At 48.2% G+C, this 19,203-nt stretch overlaps 1 protein-coding gene across 7 annotated transcripts in view; it reads left to right on the plus strand.

The window, feature by feature from the left end:
* Positions 1–19,203, plus strand: part of RYR2 (ryanodine receptor 2) — a 525,506-nt gene that overhangs the window by 166,324 nt on the left and 339,979 nt on the right. For all 7 annotated transcript variants that reach the window (XM_036235620.1, XM_036235621.1, XM_036235624.1 and 4 more), the window contains exon 2: positions 9,728–9,847. In XM_036235620.1, the coding sequence (XP_036091513.1) occupies positions 9,728–9,847 (120 nt within the window). The remainder of the gene's footprint in view (positions 1–9,727; positions 9,848–19,203) is intronic.

The following is a 19,203-nucleotide window of genomic DNA, read 5'->3' on the forward strand; positions in this document are numbered from 1 at the left end:
TGTTAATTATGTGCGATATTTCAGTAGTGCTGTTATATACCTGCCTCTGTGTGTGTGTGCGCGTGCGTGTGTGTGTGTGTGTGTGTAGCTTTCCTTTAGTAATTCAGCAGCTCTAATATTCAGTGGTCCGCCTATCGGGAGGAGGGGTATGGCGGGGGAGCTGTCTCTTGGGTGGGTAGAGGTGTTTAGGATTGCCTGTGCGTGGTGCTAACGCACACAGGCCACCTTTGGGTGGGATTCATTGTGGTTTTGACACTCCTTACAAAGTACCGTGGCCTTGCCTGCCCCTACCCCTGGTCCCCCAGTTTTGCTTCACCTTTGCTCCTGCTGATCATCCCCTTTCGTGGGTGTCGGGGTGACACGGGAGCGAGGGAAAGCAGTGACTGGAGAGGAAGGTGCTCTGCTGGATTCTAAGCCGACGGCTTATTTTCTCGGGGATTTCGGTGAGTTACGAGGGCCGGGGCTGGCGTGGATACGTTCGTTCTTTCTGCAGGAGCCTGATACGTAGCTTCACCCTAGTGTTTCTCCGTCTCGGAAACAGACGTGAAAAAGGTCCCTTTCCCTCTGTCTGTGTTGATCTCTGTCTTCTGCTTTGCTTTTTTCCGTCCTTCCCTAAAAAAATCACTGAGTAGCACTGCTTCCTACTCCCTCTCTCAGTCTGAATTTTAATTATTGACTAAATTTCAGCTATCAGAGACACATCCAGCCTTCTCTTTCTCATCTCACCACTGCCTGCCGTTCCTCTGTTTAAACAAATTATCTTATGTTTGATTGTTTTTCATTTGGTTTTATTTTTAACACAAGTCAATCTGTATACTCTAACCCTGTCCACTTTACCTGTAACTACATCACCTATTTGATGACAGGAGGTCAGAGGGTTTATTCTCTAGGGTCCTGTTTGGGGCAGATTCCTTAACCTCCCGGCTGGACTCCATCATGGCAGGAGGCGGTGCGGCCAGAGGCTCGGGTAGAGGTTTAGAGTCGGGTGGGCCCAGGTTTGGGTCCCGTCCAGCCAGGCAGCCAGAAGGGCAACCTCAGGCGATGGTTCGCTCTCAGCTGGAAAGTAACCGCAGTCATCGCACTGCTCATGCTCATGAGCATAGTAATAGTACTAACTCGTAAGCTCTGAGAATCTGAGGACCGGAGCTGAGGGAGGCGATCTCTCGACTGTCCCTGAGAAAATGCACAGTACCTGGGACACAGGTGCGTAATGGTTGTCCGCTGCCCTGGGGAGGAGGTGGCTCTAGCATTAATACATGGGAACGCCGTTCCATTTGTCAGGCATAGAAAGCATTCATTCATTCTTTCATTCTTCAGACGTCCTTTACAGATACCTACTAAGCACTGCGTACAGGGAGGCAGAGTCCCTTCCTCCACGGAGCGTACCTACGTGGGGGAGAGGGCGGTGAGCAAGCACACAGTTAAGTAAAGAAAGCAGCCACAAAGTTGACCCGTGTCGTTGGGCAACGAGAGAGGAGGCCGGCTGGGCGGGGAGGAGAGGAGAGGACTCTGGGGTGGGACCTCTAAAACCGGGAGGCTTGGCAAAGGTCGAGGAAGAACATTCTGGCAAAGGGAAAAACCAGCGAAGGCCTCAAGGCAGAGAAGGGCTTTCCACACCTGAGGAGTGGGAGAGAAAACTCACACAATGAGCCGGGGGGAGGGGGATAAGGGGGAGACGCGCAGGCAGCGGGAAGTGCTCACGCAGGCCGCGGTGGCCGCAGAGCTTTGTCAGCCTGGAGGCTATAAGCCGGATTTTATTTTTCTTAGTCCATAATTCCTCAAATTAGTAATAAAGTGGAACCGCTCTTCATATAATTCACCGTTTGTATTTCTTCTACTATGGAAAGCTGTTCATGTCTTTTTGCCTATTTTTCTTTTTTTCTCAATGATTTTATAACTTTTTTAATGTATTTTATGAATTTCCAATATCTTCTTACAGTTTTTTTTTTTCTGGTTTTTATTGAACAGAGATACTTAATTTTAATGATGTTGAACTGATCATTTTTGTGTGTTTTTTGTGTCTTGCTTGAGAAATCCCTTTTTTATGATAACTGATAAATTATATTCTGATATTCATATTTTTCTAAAAGTCTAAAAGCCTTTCACAATTTAAATACTTAAATCTTAGAATTTTTTTTTTTTGTGTGTGTATGGTAGGGTATGAGAATCCAGTTTTTAAATAAATTTTGTATTTGTTTTCATTCGTTCATGTCATGTCCTTAAGTATTTTAACACTTATGTAATAGTTAAGGTGCATTATTTTGTGTTCTACATTTTCGGTTGCATTCAGAGTTGTTTTCTGATTACCTAAATATTTATAGTTATATTTAGTGATGAATAAATAGCAGAAGTCATCTAACTGATTAACAACGAGGGATTATTCATGGAAAGAGTGGCCCATTTTCACTCAGCACAAGTGTCATGGCTCCGTCAAGACAAATCTCAGCATGTTAGGTTTTCAGCAGTGTTTGCTGCTGCACACGCACACGCACACGCACATGCACCGATGCATCGAGCACACTGAGTAGTCCTGGGGACACTGCGTCCCGCGTCTCTCCGTGCTGTTGCTCTGTGAGTACTGGGTGGCAGATGCTTTATCGAGGTGCTTTCCCGGCGGGAATCACCTGGCGTTCTCCGCAGGGGCCCTGCTCCCGGGAGGAAGCTTCTTGCCTTCTCCATGAGAAGCCGCCTCGGGCTCCACCGTGGTTTCGAAGCCGGGCCTGCTCCTGAGGCAAATTTGCTCGTGTGTCTGATTTAGCAGTGGAAACCTGTCCGCACCGAATGCAGGCATAGCTTCTCCACCCCGTGAATTCTTCGGAGTGAGGAAAGGTTAGCCTCTGGCTGACATCTTTCCCGCAGTCGTCATATCCATGTACTTTCCTCCGTGGTGTGGATTTTCTGGTGCCTGCGTAGCGTGTCCTCCAGTTGACGCGTTTTCTGTGTCCATCGCACCTACGGTCGCCCGCCCTGCTCCGCGGGGCGTGTGCGGGCGCCCGAGGCTGCAGGCGGCACTGAGCCCCATTTCGCGGTGTGTCCTCCTACCCACACACCTTTTCACTCAACGGAAGCGCTCCCCGGCCTCTCTCTGGCACGTCCCCCCAGCCAGCATCATTCTCGATGCAAGTCGGAGCTGCTTGCACACAGGCGCTGCGAGGCGACCAGTCGGTGAGGTCACCGAGACGACAGCTACGTGACGAACGGGCAGGGAGCATCCACAGCGTGGGGACGCTGGACAAAGGGAAGAGTCACATCCCGGCTGGGACAGGCTGGGTGACATGAGATTTAAAATCGACGCTCAGAACAGTATGCAGTTTAAACCGTACTGGAATCTCCCATTTAATATATTCAGACCTCGGTTGACCGCCTGTAACTGAAACCACAGCAAGTGAAACCATGGCTTAGAGGCATGGCCGAAAGGGACGGCCAAGAGGGACGGCCGAGAGGCACGGCCGAGAGGGTGTTCCTCTGCTGCGAAGTGGCCGGTGGTGGTTGCAGACTGAGTGTGCGTGACAGGCTTTGCTCCGGAAATCACATCCTCACGTTTGCTTCGCCAGCATGAATTTGCTCGTGTGCTTTAAGAGCTGGGTGGCAACTGAAGGCTCTCCCGCAGGGGACACAGTCAGCGGCGCCTTCCTCCTGAGAGTTTCTGGGGGTGGTGTGAAGGCTAGAGCTGTGCTCGAAGGCTCAGCCTCATCTATTAACTTACAGGGTTTCTCCCCAGTGAGGCGGTGTTATTTTTTTCCAGTTGCACAACTGCAGTTCGTTAAACAGAACTTGGTTTTATTATATGTTTGTCAGCTCATCTTGCCACTCTACCTTCAAAATATGTCACCTTCAAATGGCCTCGTCTTTAGCAGTTTCTCGGCCGGCCCGGGCAGCCTGCACGTCATGTGGCTACGAGATGCGGTTTCCGAGCAAGGCGGCAGAAGCACCCCAACCTGACGGCCGTGTCGCATCACCGCAGGGTGGTAGCTGTAATCGCCTGAGGCGCAGACTTTGCAGCTAGTTCTTCAGTCCGTGAGTCACGGTCAAATGCCAGACGCCATCATGGTCGTTGACCACACACACCGCTTCTTTCAGTCTGTGGCGAAGGCCGCTGTGCCCCTTGTTCACTTCACACAGCTGTGTCACCTTTTTGTCCCGCCATCAAGGCATTTTTACAAAAATGAATAGAAGGGAATTGGCTGAGGAAGGTGAGGGTGCAGCCAGGAAACGGAGAGTGGTGATGCTGGAAACGGAGCGGTTTGTAGGAGCGACGTCCGCGTTCGGGAGCGTGGACCCTGCTGCCCCTCGAAACGCTGGACGTGCAGCCCGAGGGGCTGAGTGAAGTGAGCTGATCGGTGACAGAACTGAGAAAACGACACAGGATGAAGACGGCTCAGGGGACGTGGCACTGGCAAAAAAAGCCACGGGAAAGGAGATTAGAGATACTTTGTACCATTGAACACGTGGAAGAGGATCCAAATATAGACATGTCATAATTCACGAGGCGGGAAGAGACGCCGGGTCCGCGTGGAAAGCTACGTGTCGAGAAGGAGGCAGCAGACGGACCCTGCGCCGGCTGCGCTTGATGAGTGCTTTCTGAGCCCACAAGATCCTTCAGTTCTCAGTGTTTTGTTCTGAAAACATTTTGAAAGATAAGCGTAGTAAGAGCCCAAGGAAGGTACCTGGCATGATGTGAGGGGATTTTTAATGACCAGAGCTTTGAAGAGCATTTCTTGATTTTTCAATTTGTTTGATTTGCTTAGCTTACATATAGAAAGTTGTAATCAAAGCTTTATTATGTTTATGTGGAAATAGGGGGGAAATGAAGGACTGGACTGCTCTTTTCCCAATGAGTTTTATATTGATGCTGTGGATACTTATGATACATCAGAATTTGTCAAAAATGTAATAGATGGGATGAGTAATTTTCCTCCAGGATTGCCCTGTTTCCCACCTGTTTGAAACCATGAAATCACTAAATGGGATCATGTAATACTGGCTTTAATTGGGAATTAAGTAGGATTTTACCTTGAAACGGCTCCGTCCGCCAGCACGGCCGTCCAGCTTTATGAGCAATGCTAGTGACAAGTAGCCGCGTACGAGTGCGGTGTATTTGCCAGGCGCTGTCAGGCACTGTAATCTAATCACGTCAGCGCATGTCTGACAGCTGAGGACATGGAAGGAAAGAAAACGGTGCCACAGGAGCACAGAACTGAGGGAGCCACCCGGCGCGCGAGGTCAGGGCGGGCTCGCCTCCCGCAGATCTGAGGGTGGAGGTGCCCTGACTGGAGGGGACAGTGGGCGGAACGGCCGGTGTGGAAGTGCCGTCAGCATGGGTGCGAGGGCGGGGGGCCGGCACCGGCCCGGGCAGCACATCCTTCTGGGCTGAAGGATGTCAGGGGCTTTTCCTAAGAGTCACGAGAAACCACTAAAAGGCTGTAAGCTGGGAAACAGAAGAGTCAGGTCCATGGCGTGACCTCGAGGGGGGCGCCACTGGGAGGGGGCGTGCAGGGCGGAAACCACGCCGTGGGTCCTGAGGACGTCTCAGCCGCAGAGGGTGCGGGGCGTGAGAGGCACCGGCGGAGCAGGACGCAGAGGACGCGACGCCGGCGGGCTGGCCCCGCTCCTAAGTGCTGCCGTTTGCCCGCCTGTTCACGAAGGGTCTTCTGAGAGGTTTCTTTTCTATAATTTATTATTTTGTTTGGGGTTCTTATAGAGGAAGATTAGTAATTTTGTTTTTTCAGGTTAGTTTTATAAAATAGGGAATGGTGTAGGTTTGGGTGTACAGCAAATGCTTGTACAAATGCTAGAGTCTATCGTGCTAGTCATTTATAGGTAACTAAGAATTTGAAATTTTTAAAAATGAAATAATAGAACACAAGCAGAATTCACTTTTGGCATTTGGTTACAGAATATGATTTGTTGTGAGTTGAATCAACGTTTGTTGCCGTTAGTACTAGAGCGTGAGACACAGGAACTCAAAAAAAAAAGCCGACCACGAGGCGAGTGTGGAAGGGTGGTTCGGTTTCATGGGCCCGCTGAGCATTCCGGCACTCGGGTACGCCGGTGGTGCGTGCAGCCAGAATACGAGGACAAGAAATGACACTGAGGAGTCGGCACCTCAGGGCCGGGTGGCAAAAACTAATTCGGAAGACGCCTTATGACCCAAGAAGAGTTACTTCACCTGTATCCCATTCTGCCACCTGAGCCCTGGATCCCATGCAGACCGAGGGTCCTTATGACTTTGGTTAAATTTACTTCTAATGAAATCTGAGCTCTAGAAATCCTCTCTCTACACAGACACACACGCATGTGCACATGTGCACACACACATGCACACACACATGCACACACGTGCGCGTGCACACACACACACAATCAGCAGCCCCTGACTGAGGCAGCAGAGGACAGTGACCCGGACCTGACTCACGGTCGCACAGTGGGGACCTCTGGCAGGCTACAGGTGACATCTCGACATAAGCTATGTTTAATTCCTGGGCCCGAAGGCGAACTACCCCCTGGCTACTTTCCCACGAGACTGGACAGAGGGCCGCCGCGGAGGGACTGGGACAGACCTCACAGCTGCCCTCAGGACCTGGAGTCATGGTTTGTCACCCTCACCGCACCCGACCAGTCAGCGCCCAGCACGACCCTGAACCCCTAACCCTCGGTGACCTGCGATTTGCCCCAAGGAATCTGTACCCGACACGCCTCGGGGAGTGCGGGGTTTTGCGTGTTAGCGTCCTATTCTCCTGGGTGGCCCATTTGTCCCTAAGATAACCAGCACTCTCGGCGACAGTGCTCAGTGCTGGGCCGTGCTGGTGCCGGCCGGACGGGCCCCTGTCCTGTGACTGTCAGGGCAGCCGTGCTGAGCTTTTGGTCCCGGAATAGAGGATAGTTTCAATCTCTCTCCTCTGTGTGTGTGTGTGTATGTGTGTGTGTGCACGCGCGTTTGTGTACACCAAGGACATATCCCTTTGTACATATGTCTATGTTGACAATAACCAGATTTAGTACACACGAGCTATAATAAATAAAAAATAAAGCTACTTATGAAAAATTCTCAGATGCATTGTCTGTAGGCCCTCAAATCACAGCATTTCTGGAGAAAAATTGTGCCTTGAGATGAACAAGGGGTTAATTAGAGCGAACGGGTTTGAGAACTGGCGTCTGGCCCATCGATGTTCAGTATGTTTTACTTCCTGTCATAAAGGCTCTCTTTGCTCTGTCATCAAGAAATGTGAAATAAAAACAGCTCCCAGATAAACTGGAAAAGGCCTGTAAGTGTCAGGCGAGGCCCCGTCTTTCAGATGAATGGCGACCAGAGTTGTAGCCGTGGCTCTGTCCCTGGAGGGTGGCGGCCCCCTAGCTCCCTGCTGCTCCCCGGCGGCACTCTGCCGCCCGGGGCGGAGGCACAGGCTGTGGGGAGCTTGGCGCGCGTGCTGGCTTGTGACTTACCAGGGCGGTTCAGCGGGACGTGCAGCTCGTCCCTTTCCCTCACGTGGCTGGCGAGCACCACACAGCATGAGCGGCCGTCTCCGCCTGTGCTCTCACCCTGGTCTGCCCGGAGCACACGGTCTGACTTCCACTTTCGGCTGTGTCGGCCGCTCCACACTCGGGAAGGACCATTCTCATCTCTCCCGGGATCCACGTCCCCCCACTTCCCCTCCGCGTCCCTTGTACTTGGGCACTTGTTACAAGTGCAGAATCAGCCCCACCCAAGACCGCGAGTCGGAAGCTGCCTTTTCGCCAGGCCCTACAGGTGGTAGGATGCATGTCAGAGACGGAGACGAGCTGCTCCGGATGGCAGATGCAGGGACATTCGTGGCTCCGGGAGCTGTGTGGGGCCGGGACTGGCAGGTTCAGATCAGCCAGGTTGCTAATCAGCGCCTGACAATCAGTGCGCTCAGCTCTCTGTGAGTAGGAAGTGCTGTGGGGCGCGTTTCCTCGTGCACACGTGTGGGCAATCTTTGCATCACGGGTGTCGTGAGGATTAAATGAATGAACGCGGGGCTGGCGCACGCCGCGTTTGGTGGACGCGGTGGTGGCTTCTCTTCCTTCCAGCAGTTCCCGTTTTTCTCCCTACGCCGCGCTGCATTCTCGTGTTCTCATTCCCAAACTGCCGTCAAGTAGTACATTAATGTAGCTTTATTAGGTTATTTACCTAGCCTCCAGCATCCAAAGGGGCTTCTTACCGAGGTCAGTAGTTTGAATGCTAAGCGAGTCCCCGGGGACGTGGGCCGAGACGGCGAAGGCCGAGCCAAGGTGCTGAGCCCGTCGTGCGCTGAGCTCTTCGTTGTCATGCCACCTATTTGAAAAACACACTATATCTTTGATCTTGCAGATTATATAAGCAAAAAGTACCTCGTTATTTTTTATTATAGTCATAATTCGTGCAGAACATGAATTAATATTCAGATGCACTCATTATACTCATTATACGAAAATAATGCCTTTTTGTTTTCTAGTAAATCACTTTTTAAATGTAACAATGAAATGCTCACTGGAGGGTTAAGGAGCCCCTGGGGGGGCAGTGGGGAGGTGATTGCTGAGCGGTGGGACTTCGCCTGGGCCTGGGCCTGCGCGCGAGCTGGCCGGTGTTGCTGCGGCCGTGCGGGAAGCAGAGTGAGGAGGGCCCCGAGTGCCCCGGGAGCTGCTCTTTGCCGCTTGGCGTCCCCTTCACGTTTCCCAGAGGAGCCTGTTTTCCGCTTTTGAATATTTATCCCATCTCATCCCCTCCGCTCTGCTATTCTGCATGAGAGGGTCTTCAGGACATACCTGTGTGTCCCTTTTCCCTCTGATTCTAATGAAAAGGGTCAGTGAATATATTTGTTCCTTTACTGCTTCAAGTGACTTGTTTCCTTGAAGTCGAAACCTTAAAATATAAATAATTAGACTTTTTTAGGAATTTGCCACTTAAAACCTGTTAAAGGGAGATGCTTTCTTAAAAAGTGATGATGGTGGTTCTTATTTATTGTCTGTTCAGTGCCGTTGTGTCGCCTGACGTTTCAGAGACGCAGCACGTCTCCCGGGGTCGCCTGGCCTGGCGCGGCAGCTACTGCTGGTGCCAGTGTCCCTGCTTCTGGCGTCTTCCTGCTGCCAAGACTGTCCCCCCCTTGGCCGTCTTCCCTTGTAAAATCTTCCTGTGATCTTGCTTAATTAATTGGTTGGAAACCAGTGCTGGATTTCAGAGGATCGGACTAACGACTCATTTTTAAGCAACCGGGAGCATTTCAAACACAGTCAAGTGCCAATGTGTGGTCGAGCCAAGATGACATTTCCGGTTAATCCGAACCCAGAAATTCTGTTATTGACCTGTTTTCCTGTGTTAGTTTTGAAATGAAGCGGCGCCCGCTATCAGAATCAGTTCCATTCTTGATGGCACATACTGTCCTAGTATGCCAGAAAATTTCTTGGTAATTTTGGCGATTAAGACAATGCTAACGTGAAATTCTGTTTTACCATCTGCACTCTGGTTGCCTGGGGATCAGTGATGACAGTGAGGAAACTTGTGATTGCCTCCAATGGCAATAAACACCCCTCCTCCTCCCGCCAGGGACCTTTTTTAAATTTGCAAATAGAAGCACTCTCCCAATCATTTGTGGGTTTGTTTTTTTTTTAATTTGATAACCGGCTTTACATGTTTCTCTGGTTTTTAAGAGGCACTAACGTGTTTTCTAGCTCTGACTCAGACCGGCTGGCGCCCCCCGTCTCACTGTCCCCTCTGTGTCTCCCTCCGCAGGATGACGAGGTCGTCCTGCAGTGCACGGCCACCGTCCACAAGGAGCAGCAGAAGCTGTGTCTGGCGGCGGAGGGCTTCGGCAACAGGCTCTGTTTCTTGGAGTCCACTTCAAATTCCAAGGTGGGGAACAGCCTCGAGCGGGCGTGATGCTCAGGGTCTGCTTGCGGCGCTGGCGGCGTTGGGGGCGCTCTGCTGCTTTCTGCAGGACATGTAGACGAAGTGGACGCGGGAGATGCTTTTACTGTTCGTTAAGCGGAGTTAGCACTGAGCCCCCTACGCTTTGCTCATAACTCAGATAAGACGTTAACAAGAATAAAGTCCTCGCCCCGTGCTGTTCATATCCGGTGGAAAAGTAAGCACGTGAATAAGGGATAGCGTTCCAGAACTACGGGCTTCGGAGACAAGCCGAGGAACAGGGTAGAGAGGGATGAGGCAGGGACTCGCCCTGTCATAGACGGTGCCGAGGGCAGGGCTTTCTGCATCACGACATTCGAACGGAAGGGAATGAAGTGAAGGAGTGAGCAGTGCTAAGTGCTTGAATGTTCTGGAAAGAAGGAGCAGGTAACTCAGGGCCCCTTGTTAGAAATGTGTGTGCGGAGTGTTTCTGGAACAGCCGGGAGGGCGCGGAGGGCCTCGCGATAGCAGACGGGGTCTCAAAGGGACCAGGTCACGAGGAGGTGAGGCTTCTCCCTGGCGTGCGGGAAGGCCGTCGGAGCAGGTGCGTGATGCCTAGATAAATATTAGAGGTTTAGAAGATTGCTCTGGGGCTCCCGTGGATCAGAGGATTTGGGGAGCAGGGATACCAGGGGCGAGGTGTCTGTGGGAGTCTGATGCACTGATGGTTCTTCAGGCCAGAAGCCGTGGAGGCGGGAACACGAGGTCGGGGGGTTAGGGATGTGCTTTGGGGGCGCACGGGATGTGCCGCTACATCGGATTGCGTGGAATAAAGGAAGGAGAGGGGATGGCGGTGGGGGGGGTAGGAATCAACCAGAAAACAGTCAGTTTAATGGTTTTTTGCGTAGCGGTTTCTTTCACAGAGCGCGTGGCAGGCTCGATCTCGTCTGACTGTCACAATGAGAGCGTGACAGCTCTCGCGGTAGCGCCCGCTGCAGGGTCGGGGGTGGGCACTGCACGGGGTCAGGCCCGGTGCGGACGCTCGTGGTCAGGGGCGGCAGCGCTCACACGGGCCGGCCACGCGCACACCTCCGCGCTGGGGCTCCAAGCCCCCCGTTCTTTCCTTGTGCCACATGCCTCTTTGGTTAGTCTGTGAAATAGTCCTGAGCAAAGTATACGTATGGTTTACTCATTATCATAACTTAGTACTGAGTGACAGCGTGACACTGAGTGGCCAGCCATTATGCATTTTCTAGCTCTGCTTGGATTTATGCTTAATTTGACTAGTGTCGAGCATTCTTCTTACAAAAATTACTGTATTGTCAGCTATGAAAATAGTCTTCGTAAAAAGAAAATACCAGGTGTTTTAATATTGAGCCCTTTCCCGTGGTTGCTGGTATTTCGCACTGGCGAGAGCCCGGCAGGCCTTTTAGGCAGCTGGTCTTCGATTTTGCACGTGACGCCGAACGCCAGCGTCGCCGCTCTTCTCTCGGCCGGGTCACTGAGGGCTGGTCCGCAGCCCTGGGCAGGGACGCTCTCGCTGCGTAGGAGGCGTGCCGTGCGCCAAGCACGACCCCGAAGTGAGCCGGCGTCTGCTCACTGCCTCTCCGCTGCCAGGGGGACTTGGCTGTCCAGGGGTCACCGACGACCTAGCGAGCTGACCATGCCAGCCATTTTCATTGTTGTCATGCTGTCTTATTTTCTGAAAATCAGCGTGTAGGATGAGATACTGATTGCCGATCAAGCATAGAATGCCACAGCAATCGAAGTCCAGTCAACCAGTCTGAACTGCTTTTTCCAGTTCACATGACATACATGTTCTGGTTTTTCCCTCATTCAGATTGCTTTACAGTCCCTCGCTCTTCGGGTTTTTCTCGTCTCCATTCGCCTGCTGAGAAGCCGCGTGTTCCTCGAAGCCGCACAGTCCTCCCTCCCTGTCGCTTTTCCCCGAGCACCCTCAGTCTTCCCTGTGCTTTTTGAGTGTTTTTTAAGGACTTCTGTTATATCGCCAGTTGGGCCTAATTCAGTACCGTATGTGGCACCTCCTCTCCCCGAACACACATGCGTGTGTGCTCAGATACGCACAGCAGCTTCTCAGTTCCCGGAGGACCAGAGTGTATCTCACTTATTTTTTTATTTCTTATTACCAAGCACAGTGCCTTGAATAGTAGATGATCCTTAAAATGTAGCGGATTATTAAATTTGGAAGGGAACCACTAGTCTTAGGCCAATTAGACTTTTTATAAAATATGTTTTTAATTTTCTATAATAACAGAATCACAACTCTAGATTTCAGTTTATGTTTAAAATACATAAGCCTAGGTATAGATGTATGTTATGTAGATGTAGCTGGATTTGACTTTCATTGGTAGGAGATAGGAGGTGGCCTTTTTTTTTTTAATCTCAAATTGGTGTCTCCTGCATTTTATAAAGGTTGGGAGAACAGAATTATGGTTGGCAGTGAGTAGTCAGTCACTGTAAATTATATATGTGTTCCTGGAAATGATCCCAGAAGTGTCTTAAGCTACAGAATCTTTTTATCAAGAGCAGGACTGACTTCTTCAGAAGACTTTCGTGCTTCTGGGATGTTTATTCAGGCTGATGTCAGCCTGAAAGAGAATGGCGTGTGGTTCCAGCTTAGATTTTCCTGCAGAAAATGTAAACATTAAATCAGATGATGTGTTTCAATTATTTATTCATAGTTCATACTTACAGGTCGTCACTGTGTACTCTTTATATGAATGGCTTTTCATTTTTGTTTTTAAGTTAGAATTGAGAAGTTGGGCCTTTGCCCTCAGTAACTAGTCATGTTCACACAGACTCACCTTGTTATTATTAAAAGTTTAAGGAGAAATAAGAATCATCATGGAGGAATAGTTTTTAATCTCTTTGAATCTCCACATAAAAACAGACAGTGCTGTGAAGAAGGCAAGCCCCAAACCCACAGGCAGAGTAATCTCCAACAAAACTGGATGACAGATTCGCCCGCATGTGGCATCAGCAGGTGTGTAGGAGGAAGTGGAGGAAAGAAAGCGTGGGGACCATCGTGAAGACAGCAGCCCAGAGCGGGCGGGAGCGCGGGGAGTGTGGGAGGGACGGATGTTTCCGGAGCAATCTTGGACCGTAGACCCTCGAAACTAACCAAGTCAGGCTCCCTCTGGACAAAGCTCTGTCCGAGGGGCCCTCGCTGGGGATCAGCTCTGGATGGAGTGTAGGGGAGGGGCAAAGGATGGAGAAGGGTCAGGTTGGAGTGGGGGACAGAAGTGGAGCCCACAGATTCCTAAGTAAAGGCAGTGTTTGAGCACTCGGTGACGCAGAGCCAGTCCTTCTCGAGCCGCGAGGCTGCAGGGCTGTGCCGACCGCCTTCCTTCGGGAGGACACAGGAGCCACCCGACTCCTCTCTGTCATCCGCTGAGCCTTACTGCCCGCGAACATGATTCTGCTCGTTATCGCTCTCTCTTTAATATGTATATTGCATTAATAATAGAGATGTAACACATTGCAACTAGAAAAAAATAAGCGAAATGCTAAGTATGAGGTTCATCTTATAGAGTTTTTTGTCAAAATCTGAACCTCAGAAATAGAGTGCACATTTTTAAAAGGTTCACACACAACGTTAAAGAATATCGACCATATTTTAGGCCACAAGATAAACCTGAGTAAATGCCAAAGAGTAGCGATAAGACAAAGATGACTATAATGGAATAAGACTAGAAATTAATTTTTTAAAAAGCCCCCCCCCCCAAAAAAAAACAACTTTCTTCTACCTGAAAATTACAAAGCATACTATTTAAAATAAATTTTGGGTCGAAGGGGAAATATCAAATAAAATTGAAGAATTTCTTAATTATAGTGAAAATGGAAATGTGATTTTTTAGAATAAGTGATATATAACTAAGGGAGTTATCAGAATAAAATTTTTAGCATTAAATGCATAAATTAATAAAAACAAAAAGAAATGAGTAAAATATATCTAAGAATCCCAAAGAAGTCTGTGAAGAAAACTACAAAAAAATGGATTATGAGCGAAATCCATAAAATAGCTTTATCAGTGTATCAATACCTTTTATGTATGTATGCAAGTATGTATATGTGTATATATGCGCATATACACATATATGATACTTGGCACCACCCTCGTATACATACATACATATAAACTCCAGTTTACATTAAGTTAGGAAGGAGACCAATCATAGTCTTTGGCAAATTATTTATCAATAGTCATAAAATGGTCCCTCAAATAAGAACATTTATTGAAAAAAGGACCCTTGTTTAATGACCTCAGTGCTGCAAGCACAGCTTTCTGGCGTCGGGACAGAGAGAGTGGGAGGCCTTTAAGGTCTGTCGCAGCCAGCACTTCAGCGATTCTGTGTTTCTGAGACTGGTCTACATTCCACCATGTGTGTAGACAAGACACGAGTTTTATCAGGCTTCCGAAGAGGAAGTAGGGCCTTGGGATAGAACGCTATCAAGAGCTGTTCCCACTTCTTCTGATTTCTGTGGCATCGCTTTAATTAAAAGTATTTCTTCCTATAATGGAACATGATAGAGTGATATTTTATCTGCAGAGACTTCTCATTTCAGAATATTATTCACCACCATAAATAATGCATCAGGATATTAATTATGCATAATAGTTGTGAGATTCTAGATGAACTGCTCCTCTTATTCAAGTGAGAAATTTTGAATAATAAAAATGTCAGTATAAGATAAATGCTGAATGATGTCGAAAAGAATAACTTTAAAAATAAAGTTTATGAACCATTTTAAACAATAGATTTTTATTTTTCAATGTTTCCCCTAAAATTTAATTGAAATAATAAATCATAATTATAGGAAAAAATAACAAGACTGTTGTTTTATTGTTCTATTTACTTTATTCATTGTGACTTTCACAGATTTTTGGAAAAAGAAAGATAACATACTAAGAAAAGAACATAAATGATCAGATTTGTTTCTCAAAATCCTTGTGTCTTAATTATATAATTGATTGCCTATTTGCCAATACTTTAAGAGGAAAAAGTAGATGGCAGGTGTGACAGAAAGGAAATACCCTAACGATGAATGAATGCCTAGTACATAAAGAATAAGTGATTGCATACCTAAAGTTCTGGTAGAACACAGACTTGTAAGAGGATGTCTAACAATCTTTGGCAGATTATTATTTTGATCAGAATGGAACTGTTTGTTAAATTACAATTTGCATGGGAATATCTTTTCTTAGTGTATCAAATAGACTTTTATCTTCCTACTCAGCAATTTTAATTGCTGCTCAGTTAGGAAAAGGTGGTGATACAAAAGGACAAAGATGACATAATTGGAGTGTTTTACGGAAAAGCAGAATGAGACAACTTTGATACTTCGTCTTACGAGCTAACATCTAGTTCTTGGAATCTTTTAAGAACTTAAAGTAATTCTCATAGTTGTGAAAGGTGAGCTTCTGACGTCCCATTATGTTTCTTAACATACAATGAAAACTTAAGAAAACATTGAAATCTAAGAATGAAAAGCAGTCTAATCTAAAATCTGGGAGCAATAGCCACTGATTATAAGGCAGATGGAAGGAGTTGGAGGAAAAGCTACCTGGAGTTTACCTCTGACACCCAGGTTTACCTCCAACACTGAAGAAAGTGACAGACGCTTTAGTCCCTGTAACCTGTCTGCCTCTGGCGGGCCGAGCTAACGGGCACACTGGGCAGCCGTCTTCTTGTACCTCCTGCCACTCTGTGGCGTCAGTTCAGACCCACACGGGTGGCCTGGACATCAGGAGGAGGGGACTGGTGTGGACCCCTTACACTCTGCCAGCTGTGGTCCTCACGACTGAAGCACTGCGTGCGTATGCAGAGGGCGAGGTGTTGGCGGAAGATCAGGCAGGAGTTGCAACTGCGATGAGGGTACATTCAGTGTGATAACAGAGAGCAGAACGAGGCATCAGGGAAGGAGAAGCTGCCGGTTCGGGTGCTCAGGGCTGAACTGAGCGGATGCCCGTAAACGACTTAAAGCGCAGCGGCTCCTGCAGCCTGTCTCGCTTCCTAGATCTGAGCGCGGCTTTAACCATCGCGGGAGTGAACATGATGCAGCTTGTGATGGTCTAACTCGAGGTGGGCGCGCTTTTTCCGTGAAGAGCCGAATAGCAGGTACTTCAGGTTTTGTGGACCATGTGTTTTTGGTTTTGACTACTCAGCTCTGACGCTGATGTTGCCATGGAAACAGCCGTAGACCATATGCAAACGAGCGAGCGTGGCCGTGCTCCCCAAAACCCTGGAAGTTGAATTTAGGATTTTTGTGTTATAAAATATTTTTTATTTTTCTCGCGATTTTTTTTTCAACCATTAAAAAATGTAACAGCCGCTCTTAGCTCGTGGACTGTATAGAAACAGGCAGCGGGCCAGGCTTGGCCCATGGACTGTCGCTGTCTACCCCTGACATAACATGGAAAACATCGTATTTCAGAAGGAGAAACAGTTGTGATAATCAAAGATCCAATAGAATAAAAAAATTTTGCCTGCAGCTTAAACGGACTCACCTTGTCTTAAAGTTGAGAAAAGAGTGCTTCTGGCCGACGCTGCTGGCGAAGGCATGGGGGGTAGACACGTGGCGTCTGAGCAGGCTCCTTGACGGATGGTAATTAATAAATTAATAAACGTGTTTGCCATACGAAGGAATGAGGAAGTAAATGAGTAAAGTATGAGTATAGGTAAATAGTGTGATGTGGCAGGAAGCATTTCATAGGAAGGATAAGGACAGTGGAACAGGAGAAGTAGCACTTGTCCGAGACTGGGAACCCCCAGCAGCCCCGTTGGGAGTGGGGCAGGCCTTAACATGCCGTGTAGCCAGCACAGCTATACTTGAAAGATAAAGAGAGCTCCTGGAAGCCTTAAAACAGCAGATGGCATTATTTCATATTCTACCACTGTCAAAGATAACCGCAGACTGGTCCAGGGAGTCAGGACAGGTCTAATCAGTAATGCCCTGTTGTCATCGGGAGGAGGGCTGAGTGCGAACTGGCTCCACCTGGACTTGCACAGAGGCGACTGGGTGTTTTAAAGGGAGCGCGAGGGGGCAGGGACGTGGAAAATTCCCGAGGGTTGGTCAGCGTAAGTGCCACTTCGTCCAGCTGTGTGTGTCTGCCAGCTGCCAGTTGTGGACGTTGGGATCCACCGTCCCACAGAGACTGAGAGGAGGCGCCATCTTGCCTGATGACGTTTCGAAGGACGGCATTCAGCACCTTGGAGAAGGTGCTCCAGCTGTAGGAGAGATGCGTGCATCTCAAAGGCCAGAGAAGGGTTCACAGTCTTGAGGCCTTTTAGTAAGTGCTCTAAGGGAGGGTGGCCGGCAGACCCTCGGCTGTTGGCTGGAGCTCACCGTGAATTCTTTTGGCAGCCTTGAATTTTCTCAGGCCCTTTAAGGGGGCGAGAGGGAGATGTGTCATCCCAGGGCCATGTCCTAGAGCTGTTGGAAACTAGGTTAGTGTTTAAGTCACTTAATGTGGAGGAGGAAAGGGAGGTGGACAAAATTGTTTGTATTGAGTCTAGTTTTTAGAGACCAAGGTTGAGGCCTGGTCGAGAAGAAGGTTCAGAGGCACCTGGCTAGAGTTTGGTCCAGGAGCGAACCTTTGTCGCTGCTAGCTGATCTGCGCATTTAGAGATGCATGAACTTCCGTGGAGGTATGAGCGGTCCGGCCCGACTGAGTGTACTGCAAGACGACGTGCCTTTGAACATGCTGTCCTTCCTCTTCCTGGAACACCCTCGCACAACCTTGCTTGAGGCGGCTGTCGAGTCCGCCTCCTTTGTGAAGCCCTGCAGCACGTCTCTGCACCCCTTCTCCCTGGGAAAGGAGCTCTGCTTCTCTCTAGCTTTTGCTCTCTCTTCCTCCTTCCTTCCCTCCCTCCTTTTCTCTGTCTCACTCTCCTTCCCTCCCTCTCTCTCTGTCTGTAATTAAGCAAAATAAATTCTTTCTACTGTGCATCTTGCTACTAAATCACACGTCCCTTTACGTTATGTTTACTTTTTGAAATTATTAAGAAATAGTGATCTTGAAAGCACCTGCAGTCAGAGACAGCATCTCTTGTATTTTAGGAACATAACTCATTTTCAAGGAAATAGATGATCAGTATGATCAATAAGTGTTGTTTATTTTAATTTTCCTTCTTTGGACCAATGACTTAATTAATATTGATGTATCTATTTCGACAGTTCACCAGTTTGTTCGGAAATTTTTTATATATGACTGTAGTTTGCAAAGAATGCACAGATATCTTCTGGCTTCAAGGAATTAATTTAATGACTTCAATGTTATCAGAGTAAATTTTTGTGCTGTGACTACAATAATGCTAATCCGATATAGATGGATAATGGACTCGGTACAGTGCATTTCCAGTAATAATTAATTTACTGCTTTATGTAAAGAATAAATTTTTGTTAGTATGCTTATACATAATTTAAAAATTCTCATGCTCTACCGAAAAATAATTAAAAACTGTAAATAATTGTTGACAAAGTTGATGCAGATTAAAATGTTAAGTTTTTTTTGGCCAGCACAACTCTCTTGGCATAGAAATATTTTAATTTCACACATCATTTTACAGTAAGTATTAAAGAACTTTGTTTCTACTTATTTTGTTTAAATTAAATTATAGGTCAGGCAGCATTATTTATAAAATGCTTAACATGCATTTTGCTTCTAAAGTATCCTTTCTTGAAAAACTTAAAATCACGCTCACACTGGAGAGAATAGGGATGTAAAAGAGTCAGAGGACAACACAAGACATTTATGTAATGAAATCTACCCACGGGTCACTCAGTGCTGGTGGGAGGTCCAGGAGAGTCTCAAGGAGCGGGGCCACGCGAGCGAGCGGGCAGCCGGAAAGGTGTCAGGGCCGAGACGCACGGGAGGGCGGTTCGGTTCTAAAGCAGGTGTGGAGGTGGGGTTGTGAGGGATGTAGTCACGTCCTCTGCCAAAATGGAGGAGGAGTGGGCCGTGATGTGAACTTGAAGATGGCAAGGATGAGAACAGACTCAGCGCTGGGAGGAGGACAGGCTTGTTCTGAGTACGAGAGGCCAAGAGCGGGGAGCGTTTGGCGGGATTAGGAGGTGAGCAGTAGCGGGTGCGGCAGGGCGTCCGAGGGGGTGGGGTGGGAAGGGTCAAAGGGATATGTTCAGAACGCTTTTGGAAAACTTAAGAGTTGTTTCAATGTTGTGCTGAGATTGAAAAATGTCTTAGCGAAGGAGGTAAATAAACACATGACAAGATGATCAGTATCGTTAGTTTAGGGCAATGCATGTCAAAACCACAACGAAACACCACTGCATACCCACTGAAATGACCGACATTGAAGACTCACAATGCCAAGCGCACC

This window comes from Rousettus aegyptiacus, unplaced genomic scaffold (assembly GCF_014176215.1).
Source record: "Rousettus aegyptiacus isolate mRouAeg1 unplaced genomic scaffold, mRouAeg1.p scaffold_m13_p_18, whole genome shotgun sequence".
NCBI classification, from domain to species: Eukaryota; Metazoa; Chordata; class Mammalia; order Chiroptera; family Pteropodidae; genus Rousettus; species Rousettus aegyptiacus.